General features: G+C 38.0%; 1 protein-coding gene and 1 non-coding gene across 7 annotated transcripts in view; both read right to left on the reverse strand.

Annotated features, from left to right (window-relative positions):
• Positions 1-17,888, reverse strand: part of LOC101863978 (multidrug resistance-associated protein 1) — an 89,360-nt gene that overhangs the window by 8,131 nt on the left and 63,341 nt on the right. For all 6 annotated transcript variants that reach the window (XM_013081896.2, XM_013081895.2, XM_035969489.1 and 3 more), the window contains 5 exons: positions 15,831-16,047; positions 8,871-9,181; positions 2,346-2,545; positions 1,084-1,210; positions 55-156 (listed from right to left, as the gene is read on the reverse strand). In XM_013081896.2, coding sequence (XP_012937350.1) covers positions 55-156; positions 1,084-1,210; positions 2,346-2,545; positions 8,871-9,181; positions 15,831-16,047 — 957 coding nt within the window. The remainder of the gene's footprint in view (positions 1-54; positions 157-1,083; positions 1,211-2,345; positions 2,546-8,870; positions 9,182-15,830; positions 16,048-17,888) is intronic.
• Positions 13,171-13,280, reverse strand: LOC118477595. Its single transcript, XR_004858484.1, has one exon. It is a non-coding gene; the product is annotated as a U6 spliceosomal RNA (small nuclear RNA).

Below are 17,888 nucleotides of genomic sequence, written 5' to 3' on the forward strand. Positions count from 1 at the left end.
CACACACACACACACACACACACACACACACACACACACACACTTTCCCCTCACCTCTGTTTGGGTCTCAGTGTACTCCTTGATCCTCTCTACAGCCACAATGTTGGTCTCCAGCTCACAGGTCATGCGCACCATCCAGTTTAACGTTTGAGTCACCTGGGGAGAATACATACACAGCCAAACTTATCTTCTTTTTTTCTACATGGCATAGTAGACAGAAATCCAAATCCAAGTCATACAATACAGTCATTACACTTAGGTAAGAATATTTGCATACGTTGTTCTCATTACAATTAGGGTTGAATCTTTTTTAAAGACATTCTCATTAGAATTTGGTGGAAAAAACTGCTTCCAAGATTCTCATTGCAATTACATTTGTATCACTGTTTATGACAATCTATTGCAACTAAGTTTGACTTCAAGTTTTTTTCCGACACTGCAATCATTACTTACATAAAGGATGAAATCAGTGGTGTTTTGTTTGACGAGTCATTACGACTTGACAAGGACAAGCGTTTTACTTTATTACCATTACAATAAGAACAGTATAACTTTAGGAACAGAGTGACCAATCCATGAAATGAGTAGACCTTATTAAAAGGATACATTAATCACACAAAATTATTTTTAAAATTGAACTAATTTATAAGAACACTTCCTCCCTGCTCCATGTAATGTTGAATCAGATTTCTGACAAGACCATTACTCCTTCCTTCTGCCCTTTTTTTTATTTCTGTTTTCCACATTCCTTTTTTTTTTTTTTTTTTTTTTTTGGTTTTTGTTGTTGTTGCTTAACTGGGATGCAAGACTGTCTTTTAGTTCCTTTTGTTTTCAGTAAAGCGAAGCACACTCACTGGTCAATTAGGGCAGGGTAAAAGCAAGACACACACAAACAACAGATTGATTAACTTAAAGAAATCAGAACTCTTGCACTGACTGACTCTTTAAAGATATTTATCTTCATAGTTTCAGGGGGAAATGTAAAATCAAAACATAACACAGACTACTGAGTAATGAAAGAGAGGGCCTGTCTCATGAGAGTTTAGTAAGGGTAGACAGCATAGTATATAAAATTGCTCTCACATTCATAGCATAGGTGATGGAAAGCCCCACAATGCCAGGGCTCAGGTGGTCACGGCCAATGACAGCAAACAATGAGGCAAAGAAAATGATAAAGTTTCCCACAAACTCCAAACGGATAGCCAGCCACCTGGAACAGAACATTAACAGATACACATTTACAGGCTCTCAGTGGGAAAGGGTTAGGAGACAATAAATCAATGTTGTAAAAAAGGAAATTTCTTTTCCGATTTTTGGTTTTTACAGGAATACATATTTCTGTGCTACATGAAAACAAAATATTTAAATTATACCTAGGTTCAAACAAAATAGTAAAACAAATAAAAATACATTATAAAGCAAGACAAGAAAATCCAAAAATATCAGACCACACTACACTAGAGTTACCTTCGAGTGAGCATGAGCGAGGCTGAGATGACAATGAAGTCAAGCAATGTCAACCATGAAGCACTTTGAAAAGTAGTCACTGGGGTGTGTCCATGAACAAGACACCCCTGTGACTCTGAGATAAGCTAACCCTAGCTAGGAATTACATGGTGCTATCTGTGGTAACCAATAATCACTGTCTATAGCGAGATATGATGTATTATGTGTTGCTGATGTAATCTTTAAATTAATTAATGTGAGCACTGTTTCACCGATGATTCCCAAATTATCCTATGCGGATCAATGAAAGTGGTATTTTTCATTTTATTTCTTTTTCCACATTCCAGAAAGTTTACAACAAACAAGAAACAAACCAAACAGAAACCTCCGACACTTCTACCGCACAAGAAATAGTGCCTCTATTGCTAGGAAAATTAGCAACTCCTACGTTTTTTAAAATCAGGCTGTAAAGCACGGTCGAATGAAGTTGCCCACTTTTTTGTGTTGGCAACCATATTATTTTGAGAAAAAGACTTTATTAGAGCACAGATGGCCCGACTTCGATGCAATGCACACGTAAAATCAAGCAGAGGCATGCCAGCAGAAAATGGAAATCCCTTGAGAGCAAAAAAACACTGGAACATATATCTATGCTAAGATATACAATACATATGACTTGCACATCTATCTATCATCTTTCCTTTTTTTCCTTCATTCTTCCTTTTTCTTTCCTCTGACTTCCTCTTTTTTTGTCGTCTAACTTCCTTTATCTGTCCTCTAATCACTACAGCAGTTGCTTGGGCTTCATGCCAACCTCTCTGGGTCTAGTAGTGAGTAATTCCCAAAACAAACAAAAATAATCAAATAAAAAATTAGCTTTTTTCAAAGGCTGTACGGACCTGTTGGACACAATGCTGGGGAAGTAAGAGATCTGGTTGAGGTCCACCTTGTCCTGTGACTCCTTAATGAAGAGTGCCTCCTGACCAAATGCACGGATTGTCATGGCCCCAGTGATGGTCTCACCAAAATGAGAGTAGATGGGAGAGCGACTCACAGACTCCAGCCTCTTCAACTGTCTCGAGGACGCCACGTAGAATCTCTGAGCACAGCAGAGGAGAGCATTGGATGAAATTATGTGTGGAATACATATTTTAAAAATTAAACACACAGACTTTATAACTTTGTTCTAACAGGTATTAACTGGCACACTTCAGTTGTGATTCAACTTAAAGATGACACACTAAAGCATTTAAAAATTCATTATTTGCTTACTTTAACTATGGTCTCCATTGATGGTACGAAAGAGAGATATATGTCTTACACGTCTGGACAGGTTTTGACATGAATTATTCAAATTTAACCCTACATAAAAACCATCCAGAATATTTATCAAATAGTAGACTGAACCATTTCTATTCAACTTTCGATTGTACAGAAACATATGTCATCATTTCTTATTTTCTTTAAACAAAAAGACAATGGTTTTAAGATTCATTAATGAATGAACAAAGACAAATTTAACATTTGGGTACATTATAAACAAATATTATACGACTGCTACCCATAACTTGCGTCACTTAGTGAGAAAATATATTATTTAAGTTCATTCAGACTTGTTAAGATGCAACTGCTACCCACAACTTATGTATTAAAGAGATGGGAACTATCAAACAGCTAGCAGCAAGTATAATTTATAATGCACAGATTTCTTTACGTTATGAAGAAGATAACCAGTATAAAAATATAATTGAAGATATTTCTTAACATAAACCCAAAGTCCAAAAAAGAGTGTTAAAAAGTATATATGTGTATAGCATAACCCAAAACAAAGACAAAAGCATACTCGTATATCAGTGGTTACAAGCCAATGCAAATAAAGAAAGCTGAAGTAAGCACATGCAGTTAATTGGAAAAGACGTTATTCTGCGTGGAAAACAAAACACAACAAGGATTGATATCGGGAGGAAAAAAATTGTTTCCAGACATGGCACTCAGCAAACGGTCTTTATAAAATGACTCTTTAAATAAACTAGGCACAGCTCTAAAGATTACTTCAAACGATTTTTTAAAATATATATATTTTTATACCAGTCAAGCATAACTATAGCAAAAAATTGAAAGTAAAAATTCTATGATCGACATTAACTTCAATCAAAAAGTGTGTGTACACATAACAAAATGCTTTGCAGACACTATATGGAGATATTTATTCCAAATTAACTCATTAACATAACTTCATGTCATAGTAAAAAGTAGGAGAAAGACTGTAGTAGATGGGAAGACAACAATACCCTGTACAAAGAAGTACACTTATCAGGGAATGTTTCTAGGAATGGAACAGAAATCTAGAAGAAAAAAAAATTTAAATTATCCTAGAAGATTATTTTAAAAAGTAAATATAGACGTCAAAGCATTCAGGGGTATATGTTCTGAATGCTATCTAGTGTTCATGGGTGAAGTTTCTAAACGTCCAAATAGTCATGGGTAGTTCAGTATGTAATATAACATTCGCAGATTCACGTTCGGAATGTCCAAATAGTCACAGGTATAAATGTCAGAATGTCACTGGTACATGTTCTAAATGTCAGTCTACTTCTCAAGTGACCAGAGACACAAAGAGCAAGAACTATAGTGAATATTTCAAAAACAGACAAATTCGCAAGTTCCAAAGCCACCTGTCCCATATTACTAAACCTTTGAAAAAAAAGATGTCTTAATCCAAACATTTAAAAATGCTGGAAATGAAAAGAACTACTTTGTAAAATATTAAAATTTTATTCCAAGTATGAACATAAAAACACTCAAATTTGTTGGGGGGGGGGGGGGGGGGGTTCTGAGAGTTGTGGGGGAGCATATTGACACGATTAGTCACTTAGAGTTGAGAAAAATCAAGACAGACAGAAACAAAACAGGGGGACAGAAACGAGGCAGGACTTACAAGCTAGGTCCTCCAATCAACTGCTGACACAATGTGAACACAAAGTTTTCCAATTCAAATATACTTTTACACGGGGCACTCGAGACTACAGGGCCACTCGAGGCTGCTACAGGCAAACCTACCAAGGTCAGCAGCATAGACATATATGGAACAATGTGTATGGATGTGCCTGTGTTAGAAACAATTGTAAGGAAAATTGAACAAAGAAGGGGCATGTCACCTATGTATTTAGGTCTGTCTCTTTTCTAATGTCCTATCTTTTAAATGCTGAAGAAAAACTTCAATAGCCTTCCTACCAGCTGTGCTTAAAGCATTGTAAACTGAGGCATTTAAAAAAGATCAATTAAAAGAGAATTTGCATCACACAGAAAAAGAAAAAAAAATTAAATACTTTGTGGAAAGTTTCTGTGAAAATTACATGGTGGATATGAATATGATAAATACCAGTGAACATAGTCAGAACAGAAGCGTTACTGACAGAAAAAACCATTTACTTCTGTTTTTATCTACGTGCATTCAGACCACAACTTTTACAACTTCTTTTTTACATAAATAACCAGCACCACTTTTTAACTCTGGAGACAGTTTTCATAATATATACTATCAATTCAGAGCTGCAGTCAAAAGTTATTGTTTTACCACCAAACAGTCATTTCTTCCTCTCATATTATCTGCGATAGGTTAGAAGTAAAGGGTCAAGGAGAGGATTTGGTTCGAGCAGAAGATATGCATCCACAGAACCATGGCCATAGTGTGGCTCTCAGAGAGTAAGAAGAGAGATGAAAGACAGAAGCAATCCAGAGATCAGGAAGCAAAAAAGCAAGATAAAAGAGAGAAAGGGAGAGGGATATGGAATAAGTCACACCTACCAGTGGAATGTCCAATGACCTGTGAGGAAACAACCCAGAGGAAAAGTTCTCTTCTGTTTATTAATAGCACTAGAGCCAAACATGTTCTAAAGCCTAACCAGTTTTCATTAAGTTCCCTTCGACATGAGATTCGGGTCCATGAGATGGCTTTCACCTTTATTAACCTATCCAGTTGAGCTTTGAACAGAATAATCAAACAATAGCGGTCAAATTATAAAAGAAAAAGCAGAAAGAATGTTACTGAAAATAGTTGATCGTTACTGAAAATTGTTGATAAGTAACAATTCCTACTTCAATAGTATGGTGCTACATCAGTATGGTTAAAAGTTGGAAAGTTTAAAAGTAGGGTGATTTGAGTGAAACACAATAACAGTGAGATGTGAACACATTCAACCTTATCTAAAACAAATAAACAAAGTTATAGTCTTACTACAATAGAAAACAAAACACAAATCATAATGGCAAACAAACGACTAAACAAATACCTTGATTGTCATGTCAAGACCCCCAACCTCGACATAATATATTATGTTATTATTTTATATGTAGGGACAGGAGATCTTGGACATGACAGCCACTACATTGACTCAGAAATGCTTCTTTTTTTTTTTTTAAAGGAGGACACATTAATAGATGTTATGGGAATAAACAACTATTTTTTAAAAAGAGTGGTCACAACTTGCCACAAACTGACACAGACGAAAAAAAGTGACTACAAAGAGAGAAAAAGACAAAGAAAGACAAAGCTCTCTATGTTTTCGTTACAAGCAGTAGTGAAGGAGGTGTGACAATTTTTGCGTAGAAGAAACAGAAGACATTTTTTTCCTTCTTTTCCCTAGACAGAGTTTCCAGAAATAAATCATTCTGACCACAAATGTGACAGACTGGTGTAACCATAAAACATTCACACACATCACACAAACTAACACAGATGGAGCTGCGAGGCCTGTACCTGCACTATGAAATACAAGACACCCATGGGGAGGACGATCACCAAGAAGAGAGGGGTGGACATGGAGATGACCAGCAGAGTGGACAACACAGCCAGGAGACAGTGCAGGCAGATGAACAGCACATTGGGGATGACCAGGTCCAACACATCCACGTCATTGCTGAACCGGTTCAGCACACGGCCCAGGGGCGTGCTGTCAAAGAAGCTCATTGGCAGATGCACCACAGCCGAACTGAGAGCCGCATGGAGCATGGTGGAGGCCACGACGCCACCGTACCCTTTCAACACATTGGAGGCCAGGACAAGACATCCTGATGGTGGCATAAAGGGGGAAAAATACAGGGTGGGGGGCAGGCTAGGAGTACTTTTGTCAGGTTTTAGAATCAATAACAGCCCGTGAGGCTTCAGAGGTCACATTTCTCAACTGGAAATTGCAACCATCACTTAGAAGTCAAAACAAGCTGATATGTTAGTAAATCTGTCAAATGAATGGGAAATGAATGTTGGAGGAGATACAGAGAATCTGACATGTAATCAGGAAGAGAACTTAAATAGTCTATTGTTTTTTCTGCGCAAAGTTGAGAGAAGTAAAAGCACAACTAGAGCCATACAGTAGTTTATTGCTACTGTTGGTTTTAAGTTTTGTTTAATCCTGTTGTTTAACGGTTTCGTTTCGGGTTTTCTGCTTGTTTTTTTTTCCTAGGCTTTTTCTTCGCGGGAGCTGGTGTGTGTGTGTGTGTGTGTCTGTGTGTGTGTTTGTGTGTGTGTATGTGTGTGTGTGTGTGTGCATGTGCGCATGTGTGTGTGTTGTTGTTGTTGTTGTTGGTGGTGGTGGTGGTGGTATTTTAATTTTACATGTGTTACACGTAGTTCCTCACATCTTAAGTTTCACTTTTTTTTTTTTTTTTACAAATGCATAAAATCTTTGCGCCCAAATAAGAGCAAACATTTATTGAGATAAGGACTAGTAATTTCTTTGAATACTCTTCTAGCCAAATATTGGTCATGTTGATGACATCTTTATTGCTGACTTTTTTAATGTAAAGAAAACATCTGCAGCAAATGCTGAAATCACAACAATGCTCAAAAAAAGATGATTCATCCTAGCTTTGTTGGCTTTCCACGTAGCTCAGCCTGAAGAAAGCTCACAAAGCCACAACCTGATTAATACATCAGCGTAATAAAAACACAAACATACAGCTCATTCCTGTGTCAGCATGTAGTTCTCTTAACAATCCATTTCTGCCGTAAGATCTGGAAAAAAAGAACTAACTGATACGCATTGTTTTAAAAACCAAAGTGGACAAGAATAAGAAAGAATTCTGAAATGAGCTGGGAAATCAAATTTAGGCATAACATGCATAAATATGTTTTTTTTAAAACAAAAAAACAAAAAAAACATGCACCGCAATATAAGCCAATAATCTGCAATCGCAAAAATATAATCATGCATAACCAACAGAACAATGTTAGATCAATTAGTACCAGCAAATAGACAAAAGATGTAAACACAGATGATGGGAAAACACAGTCGCCCATAAAAACAAAATCTGTCACCCTAAAAGGTCAATGAAAAAGCTGAACCTTGAGAAGAATTGTAATTTTTAACACATTTCCAGGGTACAGCAAACAACATAACTGAAAGTCAGCAAATAAGGAGGACAGGCCAAGCCGATACTACTACACAAAACAGCTCTGATTGACAGAAAACTGCTGAAAAATGTCTACAGAACTGTTTAAAAGAAAACAACAAGCAAAGATTCTTGTTCCAGTAAACAGAAGCATATTGAAACTGATTCACTTCATGCAGGGACCAAGACAACTAAACAGACAGAAACAACAAACACAAAGAAAAAGAGTAGAACCTACCAGTGATGCCCTCCAACCAATCCCACATGTGAGACGCTATAGCCATATTTTAAACAAAGCAAAGAAAGCCTGCCAACTACATCAAGAGCTCCAACCTGAGCAGATCGCAATAATCAGACTTTACTGTGTACTAACTAGAAGTAGAAGCTTCAAAAAGAAGAGACAATAAACTAGTACCATCTTACCATGTGCTTTATAACTACAGGCTGTGATGCTCAAGACTACAAAATTGCTCTGTCTGCCAACGCCAATGCTACAGTGCAGTAAACTTAAGCAACAAAATAGTGAAGTCTGTGATTAAAACATGTACAATAATGGGCTGCTACTAGGCATTTTTGGCACACTTGCAGATCTGCACACAACTAGACTCACAAAACCCTCTGACACACCCATGAACAGTTAAGTAAGACTCTCTAGGTGAATGTTTCTACAACGGTTAAGCATGCACACCACACAGCTATCTACAACACTGTCATGGTGACAACAGCCATTCGCTTTTTGTGCATGCTGCCTCTAATGACTCCAACCAAAAAAATAACGTATCAGAAAGGGTGTTTCACCATATCCAAAAAAAAAACTCCAACAGGCAAAGAAACAAAAAGATTACACCTCACAAGCACATTCAAATGCAAATAATTACTTTGAAAATAAACTGGGTATCACCATCCCCAAAACTTTACGAAAGAATACAAACACTAAATGCTTAAAGTAAAATATGTTATAAAAACCAAAGACCAAAGTGAATGTCTGGTACAGAACGACCAAGACAGAAAGGAGGGGAGTGGGTGGTGGGTACCTGGACAAAATAGTAGAAGACCATCAGTGGAACTATGACGGCCAGAAACAGCGGTGTGGAGAAGGAGATGACCAGGATGGTGGACAAGGTGTTGAAGAAACACATAAGGAACATCCCAAAGATCATGGGGATGATCACATCCAGTGTGTCTACATCCTTGCTGAAGCGATTGACGATGCGGCCAGTGGGCGTGGTGTCAAAGAAGCTCATGGGGCTGGCCAGCACATTTAGCAGCAGACCCAGGTGGAGCATCCCCGTGGCCTTGACTGCCCCCAGCATGCGCATCAGCGCTGTGATGTACACCATTATACCTAGAGAAACAGGCGGGGGGGAGAAACATGAAAAGCCAAGACAATCAGTTTTTTGGAGACTTTTTTGGGGGGTACCTGATTCCGTTTACAACTCCGCAGTGAACGACTGGTTCCAATCCCGAGTTCTTTTTTTTTTTTTCTCTTCAAAAGTCAGCAGTCATCCCTACAGCAATACACACGTTATAATGTGATCAGACCTGTGCAAATTTTGGAGCCTAACATTGTATAGACTCATTTTAGGACTTGATTAGTCAAAAGATGAAAAATAAAAAGAGAGACAGGATGAGGAGCAAGATGAAAAGAAGAGAGAGAGGGGGGGAGAAAGGGGAGAGGTGGGGAGAAGGAAAGGAGGAAGACGAGAGAATAAAAGACAGAAAGAGTAGCAGGACATATTTAATTCTCTTTTTGATACTGAGCACGCTTTCCCAAATTCTAAAGCAGAGATTCAAATTTGTAACAGTCACACTATTCTTCTCAATCAGTCAAGTAAAAGTCACTTTCAAAAACATCTGTGACTATAATAATATCTGAAAAAAATTGTTTCAGAAAACAGAAGTTTCCTCACAACTAGACCTGGGCAAGAAAAAAATTAATGTTTCAAACAAGACTTATAACAAACATGCAAGAAGAAAACCACAATATCATACAATAGCTAAAACTTAAAACTGTGCATTTCTTCCGTTTCAAGAAATGATGCTTGGTCACTCAGGGCATGCAAACACTGTTGACTCAAGGTGACAAAAGAAATAACCCCCCCCCCAAAAAAAAAAGTGAGGAAAAATATGCCCAAAGATGACAAACAAAGGAAGGTGCAGGAGATGTAATTAAAGCTGCTAATGGAAACGTGAGGAAAATAAGATTAATAATACAGTCTAGTCACAAGACATATGTCATAACCACTCCTAAAAAAATACTTATTTACAGAGCATACCTTTAAGACTTTAAAAAAGTAAAACTTCAGATGTATATTATAGGGTAGCTTAATTGAGAATTCAAAAGACAAACAAGGCAGTCTGGTAATGGTGAAAAAGGTTTCCAATGACTGTCAGCCTTTTGCAGCCAAAGACAAGTCTTAGTGTCTTCATTGGAGAAAAGGATAAGTAACAGAAATTGGACATCATCATAATAAATATTTGGATATACAGAACATTTAAGCATATATTTTTGCTGCACAAAACTGTTGTTGGGTAGCAATTAGCATGACGAAAAAAAGGTACGGTGGGGTGGAGACGGAGGGAATGGGAAAGGGGGAGAGGAGGGGGGGGGAGATGAAGGGATTTGGGGGGGGAGTGAATTTGTGATACGGAATATAGGACTAGCAGGTAGTAGTATTTAGCTTTTTTCATATTAATAAGACACTGAAATTAGAGCTATGAAAAGAACTTGAACTCTCCGAATTTGTAATTAGTCAACCCATAAATTTGAATACTTATGTGAGTAGCAGTAGCACTAATCAGAATACAAACAGAGAGAACTGGACTTCCCAAGTACTTTCTAATATTTGGCAAAAATGTACACCTTGAATAGTGAAACATCTTATATTCCTGACTGGGTGGGTAGCAGTTGCATAATGTGTTGGTATGCAAACAGGTACTAGAAATGGCAAATTTCTCCCTACAAGGTGATGAAGTCTCTCAGGTTTGCAAAAGCACTGGCTAGTACCTGAACAGCAGCATAGGCAGGTGCTACTAGCACTATCCCCAGTGCTGCCCATGGGGTGGCTGTGACAATGACCGCCACAGTACCCACAGCCGACAGGATGACCATCAGCATGGAGCGCACGCTGAAATGCACCACATAGTCAAGCTCAGCCATGTCCTCGGAACAGCGGTTAAGAATGGTGCCCAGCGTCCGCTGCTCAAAGAAACTCATCGGGTTTCGGACAAGGTTGGACAGGAAGAGGACAAAGATTTTTCTAGAAGCCACAATACCCCCAACGGCCGTGATGAGGGCACACACCATGACCAGTACACCTGTGTAGAGTTGAGGCGGGGGAAGTCAGGAAATGCACATAAGGACAAACCATTTCTTAGAGGATTGTTGTTGGGCTGGGTTATAGGGGAATTCATACAAACACAATAAACACACTCATGATTATGCACATGCACAGAGGTGCGAAATTTAGTGATGATACAATTTTAAAAATGGAGAAAAGAGAAAAACAAAAACACAACAACAACATCAAAAACTTGTGAGAGCAGAGTACATCCTGAAAGTCAAAACAATATTAGCAATTGCACATTATTAACTCTATACTGCAACATCCGTTTGCCACATCGGCCTGCTACAGAATAAAACACAACTATAAAGCGCAACCACAATGAACCTTTGTTTACCAAAGTAACTTGTAAGTAATGTTAACAAGATGGGCACAGTTAAAAGACTGCAGTGTTAGTAGTCGCAGATGCAGGTAACTTGCAGCAAAGCAAAATAACACAAGCACGCAGAAAAGAGGCCTGAGTAGACTATTAGATTTAAGACAGAAAGGGGAGCAAGAGAGGTTCTTCAAGCATGAGTGTCCAAACCTGCACGAATACGTAGAAAATAGTAAGAGGGACCAACGTGACCAGGAACCAGGGTGTGCCCATCCCAATGAGCACCGGAATGGCCGATGTGAGCATGACAGCGTGCAGCCAGTAATGCAAGACTGGCGCCATAAGAGACTCTATGACTAACACATCCAGGTTGAAACGGTTGAGCAGCCTGCCCTGGGGTGTACTGTCAAAGAGGCTCATGGGTGAACAGACCACCGTGTGCAGCATGCCCTCGTGGAGGAGAGCGGCCGCGCCAATGTTGCCCAAGTACAGGGCCCACGCACCCAGCCATACAGCTAGCCCTGCGTGCATCACAACAGGTTCAAAACAGTTGAACAGCTCAAAACAGTTGAACAGCTCATGGACAACTCACAACAGTATAAACTTAAGAGATCACATGACACAAGCTGATCTTTTCGAATCAGAACAATTTGGATCATATCTAAGCAAAGCAACTCCTTTAAGCTGTAGCCAAAATGAAATAAATCAAGAAAAACAAAAAAGTCAACTTTTCTTTATCTCCAAAACAGTTATGGTTTATGAGCTACAGCACATTACTAGCACCTGAACTATCCATTGAGAAGACACAACAGAAGAGCAGAATCTAATCTTCATCTGTTTCACAAATGGCAGACTTCAACATGTCAAGCTAAAACTGTGTGTACACAAGATTCAAACCCAGGTCAAATGCACACCAGTTCTGTGCAATACCCACTGACCTAACAAAATACTTTAAAGAGCACAAAGCAACAATTCACATACAAAGACTCGAGAACGAGGAAGAAGAAAAGAAACATACAAAGACAACCTTAACGTAGTAACTGTTTCTTCTTCACTCAGGAGCACTTTTCTGCTATTGCTGGTACTTAGTGGCTTAAAAAAAAAACATTTACAGTGCAACGTTTTCTAAATTATTCAAGAAATTTTTATTCAAACTTTGCTTGCTGTCACTTGAACCAGGAGGCCAATATGGCATAAAATTTTAAAAATATTGGCATGCAATTTTAGAAATAAGAGGGCTGTCCCAGACTTAGCAAGAAAATGCTTCTAAAATGAAGCGTGTTTTTATAATTGAGATACAACTCACACAGTTGGCTAAACATTTCTTGTACTTCCATGAACAGTCAAGCATTTTTCCCATCACCACATGAGTAAGTACAAGTTTTTCCTTTAGAACTTTGCTACAAGCGACCGAAGTCAATCTCTGACGTGCTCCACAAGCTTTATGGCATAAGAGAATTTCTTCCTCGCTAAATATCACTTCATTGGTCTGTAAAGATGGAAGTGTGAAGGAGCAAGAGACAAGATGAGGACTGTGAAGTGAATGGAGTAAAATCCTCCCAACCACAATTTTATAGCCATTCTTTGGTAACCTTGGCAGCGTGGGGGGAGGGCATTGTCATGTTGCAAAGTGACATGTTTAGTTGATCCAGCCTTGTTGTTGTTAGAGATCCAGAAAATATGAAACACTTCACAAACAAATTTGCATGTCATCCTTGTGCACGAGTCATGCTAGTCTTCTCTGTAACGTTCCAATTTTAGTGTATGTACTGCATGAATAGAACAACAACGCACTCAGTCAAACGTTCTAGTCTCTTACAATGCACTGCTTCTCATAGCTTATAGGAGATTTCACAGCTATGTGGGATGAACTGTTGACTGAAAAAGATCTAGAACATCCGATATCTCACAAATTTGAGCCTTGTGTCATCATGTTTTAATGTTTCCATGCGAGCAGAATTTTGTCCTTGTTGGCAAATTGAAAGCCTTCATCCGCAATCAGTAACTATCAAAGACGGGCACACCACATGCGAAGCAAGATCTGGAAAGGAAGTTGAGCCCTGATCTGAGGCACATAAACATCCATATTTCATAACAACAGCAGCAACACTTGAAGTAGAAGAAGCTGACAACAATAGAATTCTTCCCATTAACCTCCTCCTCATCTGACCTTGGAAACACTGTAGGTACACTGGTTAGTTAGGTTATTTACACTGCGACCTCACTTACATTCATCCTTATTCACAAACGAGATCCAGAAAGGGTGCATTAATGTGTTAAGCAAAATTGGCTATTTTTTGCATAACACTTTGAGTGCTAAATCAAGCAGAAATAGAAAACAAAGTCTGTGACACAAAACACGACTACAAAATAAATAAATGAAGCGCCATTTAGAAAGAGACACACAAACATTTATGACTGACATCCAAAGCATAAAAGAATCCATTAGTACAAATACATTCATGCAATATACCTCGACTTCATAATTATAGATATAAAAGAAAAAACAGAGATCAACTTTTCTCGAGCATAATTGCAAAAAAAGCCTTAAAAATTGCACACATAAAAAAACCCATTAAAAACAATCAATGTAAATATAAGACATATATTAAAGACACCTTCAACATGCATCTAACATTTCAACCATTTCTCTGAAAACAAACGTAGATAACTATCCAGAATAAAGAGCAAACAAACAGTACACTCTCTCTCCTCCTTTCCCCTCCCCTCCCCTCCCTTCCCATCTTGTTCAAATCAAGAACCAAGAAGTTAGGAGAAAGCCTTGATCAGAGAGGCAAGCAAATTAAAAGAACCACTGGCTTATCAGTTTCCTCCAGTTTCGGATTAGAGCCTTTCAGGCCACGCCTTGAGCTTCAGTGATGAGCTACAGTTAAGTCTAGAAAGAAATACCATTAGTTCATCACTTCACCCCCAATATAGACAGGTATGTGAGGCAATAAGGCCAAATCTCAGAGGCTTTTGTTTATTCTTAGCCAAACCAAAGACTTAAAAGTGATATAAAGTACAAAGAATGCAAGAAACAGAATGATTATACAATACAGAAAGAAATCCATTAAGTTTTAGTAAGAGTTTTACATCACTTGCAACACAATAAGGTCATATAAGAGCAGAAGATAAGAGGTGTTACAAGAGAGTAACAAACACAAAAAAGAAGTAGGTGAGGTCAGGACAATAGAAGCTTAATAGGAAAGAAGGAGTAAACCACACCAGAGCACCCGCCAACCACCAGCTACTAATAAAGGAACCTAAAAATTCTTTTATGACGTTCTTGCTCAACAACAAAGTATGCACTGTTAGAGACTTTTGAGTTAAAATAGTCATATTTACATATGTACACATACACAAAACACAGTCACAGCTGTTGAGAAGAAACATTTTCTATTTTTTTTTAATAAAGATGAAAAAAACTCTGACAAATATCTACACATCCGACTTGATGAGATCATAATATAATACTGGTAATTGAAACAAGAGATTATTATTTACACAGCTTAATGATCATTATGTTGAATTCAAAGTAACAAAGTTCAAGAGACCACAGATGGCTACTCACTCACCACATCATTATAAGACACCATTAAGGAACTGTGACAAAAAGGATTGTACAACTTTAATGTGATCTCAAACCTTCAGGATCATAAAATATCTGATCAAAGAATGAACTATAATCACTGATTTTGTACCGCTTAAATGTTTACTTCAGCACCTGAGACGCAAATCATCAGCTTTATCTATGACTGCTCTCTTCGTTTGTCAAAAAGCATCTCATATTTAACATGAGCACTCACCTTACCAAGAGATCAGAACTAATGCAAAAGAATATGAACAACATTTTACTTTTTTCAAATCCCGACATTTGACTTCAGAGCAATAAATCTAGCGCTTGTTTAGACAGGATCCTTTCCATATTAAAATGATTTGACATTTCTACCCTATTGAGCTTTATCACGTCACTCTGACCACAACACAAATCACAAAGTAACAAGGGGACCAGTTTTGAGACAAGACTCTTAAACAATATAAACCGATATCGTCATAACAAGAGGTTTTGAAAATTAAAGCTTACAAAACTTCAGCCTTCATTACAGCAAACCTGAACAAGTTGGATTTCTAAAACTCCACCATTTACTGACAATTTAAGACAAAAGACAGAGTGCACATAAATAAAAAAGTTTGAACTCTAGACAGTCAAGTACCGCACTGCAAAAGAACAACATAGCAATCGTCATAAAATTATATTCATGACAGATGAACAGAGAAACTAAACACATGTAAAAAAAGTGTAAAACAAGGGTGAAACATAATGCACTCACCTTGAACCAAGCCCAGAGCTCCATAGACGCCGAGCCTCATGTTGCGGTTGTCCTCATCCTTCGTGATGTTGGGGTTGCGAGCGTCGTTGCTCCACTGACTCAGCCAGATGTTGGAGTAGATGCTAGCCCCATTGTACAGGACATAGAACATGATGATGAGGGCGGTGAGCACAGGGCCCACCGCACGCAGATAGGCCAGGAACACAGACATCTTCACCTATTGGAGGCAATAGAGGTTCCAGTCACACGATAAGAGCAAACATTATCACTCACACAGACATAAAGACCAATGAAGGCACCAGTGGATTATGATGTCAAAAGAACAGTCTGAATTTTTTGTAAAGAGAGGCACATCAAGACAATGACAATAACTTTTTGCTTGGAACAACAAGAAAGATGAATACGTAGATAAAAACAAATTAAAACTTCTTAAAAACATATAGGCACAGCCAGCCAGTGGCATCCTTCAATCACATGCTTCTAAAAAACAGGCTGCTGTCTTCCCAAAAGAAAGGAATGGATAAGCTGATCCATCAACAGCAACGACAGCAGATAACAGATTAAAACAACAACAGCAAGTAAAATCAGTATGAAACCTATAACAGTAGGCCTACGTGGTTGGAGGGTGCTCTGATGTGGTTTGCTCCTTCTTTCCTTTCAAATATCTATCTTCCTTATCTCTCCTCCTTCTTTTTTGTGTTCGTTACTCCCTTGTAACCCCTCTAATCTTCTGCACTTATATGATCTTATTGTGTTGCAAGTGCCGAAAAAATCTTACGAAAAAAAACCCCCAAAAAAACCTATAACAGCGTTCTAACAACAGGTAAAAAGTTGAGGCTATGATCAACACCCGCCATCCATCAAACAAACCTGACTATTTGAGTGTTTTAGTTTTAGTAAAGTTTTATGGCACTTGCAACTCAAATAGGTCAAATAAAATGCTGAAGAACAGAGGTGTTACAGAGAGTAACATACAAAGAAAAGAAGGAGAAGAGATTAGGACAATAAATATTAGTTAGGAAAGAAGGAGCAAACCATACCAAAGCATCCACCAACTACCCACCATCAGAGCGAGCAAAAACAAAAACAAAGATTTAAATATTGAGGAAACAACTGTTCAGACCACAAGACAAAGACAGAAAGAGGAGGCAAAGCGCTTACATTCAAGACATGTCTACATAATACTATGCACAGAAGTTTAAAAGACAAAGTTTTACATTCAACACTCGGTATAGTGACTTTGAAAAGAGAAGCAGATAAACAGTTACAGCTTGTTCACTTTCGTCTGACCGCGATTAAAACAAGATAAAATGAAATCACTCTGTTTAATCTTCTAAGACCTTGACCAACAGAATCTAAAAGTTCATTCGTGTAAAAGGTACTGCAAACTAAGGTTCCAACGCGCTTTCTTCGATGTAAGCCTGTAGCAGGTCAAAAAAATAATAGGGAATTTACAGCATACACCTAAAAACATAGAAAAGTTACCATATTTTCCTCAACACCACAATTTCAGGCTCCTCTTAGATACACAATTCTAGAGACGAGGTAAGTAATTTTCGAGACTCATGTGGAGATGTCTAGACAAGCTTACACTGAAATGTGGGGGCAAGGTGGTGTTGCTGTTTTTAAAAAAACAATCTGTAGGCAAGGTTACCATAAGCCATTTATTTTAGTGATCTGGTGTAAGCATCCAAAGAGCGGTTTTTAATACAGGGCCCAAAAAGAAAAACTTTTTTATTACTGGATCAAGATTCTTTTTTTAATACTTTTGTTTGGTCGCTGGACCGCTGGCCTGCAAAAGTACCATGCAAAGTTTCATGAGCATGGGTAAATTAATAAATGAGCAAGAATTTTTTCAATGCAGACAAACGAAAGTGAGCAAGCTATAACCCGTCATACACAAGTTGCAGCACTTCAATACAGTCATACGGTTGTATAAAAATTTGGCAGCGGCTGAAGACATGTTCACAAATTTGTCAGTTTTAGAATACATGATAATAGCAGAAATTACAATGTCTTAGTCAAAATCAAGCCCCAAAATTACAAACACATGTCTAA

This window comes from Aplysia californica, unplaced genomic scaffold (assembly GCF_000002075.1).
Source record: "Aplysia californica isolate F4 #8 unplaced genomic scaffold, AplCal3.0 scaffold00150, whole genome shotgun sequence".
Taxonomy (NCBI): domain Eukaryota; kingdom Metazoa; phylum Mollusca; class Gastropoda; order Aplysiida; family Aplysiidae; genus Aplysia; species Aplysia californica.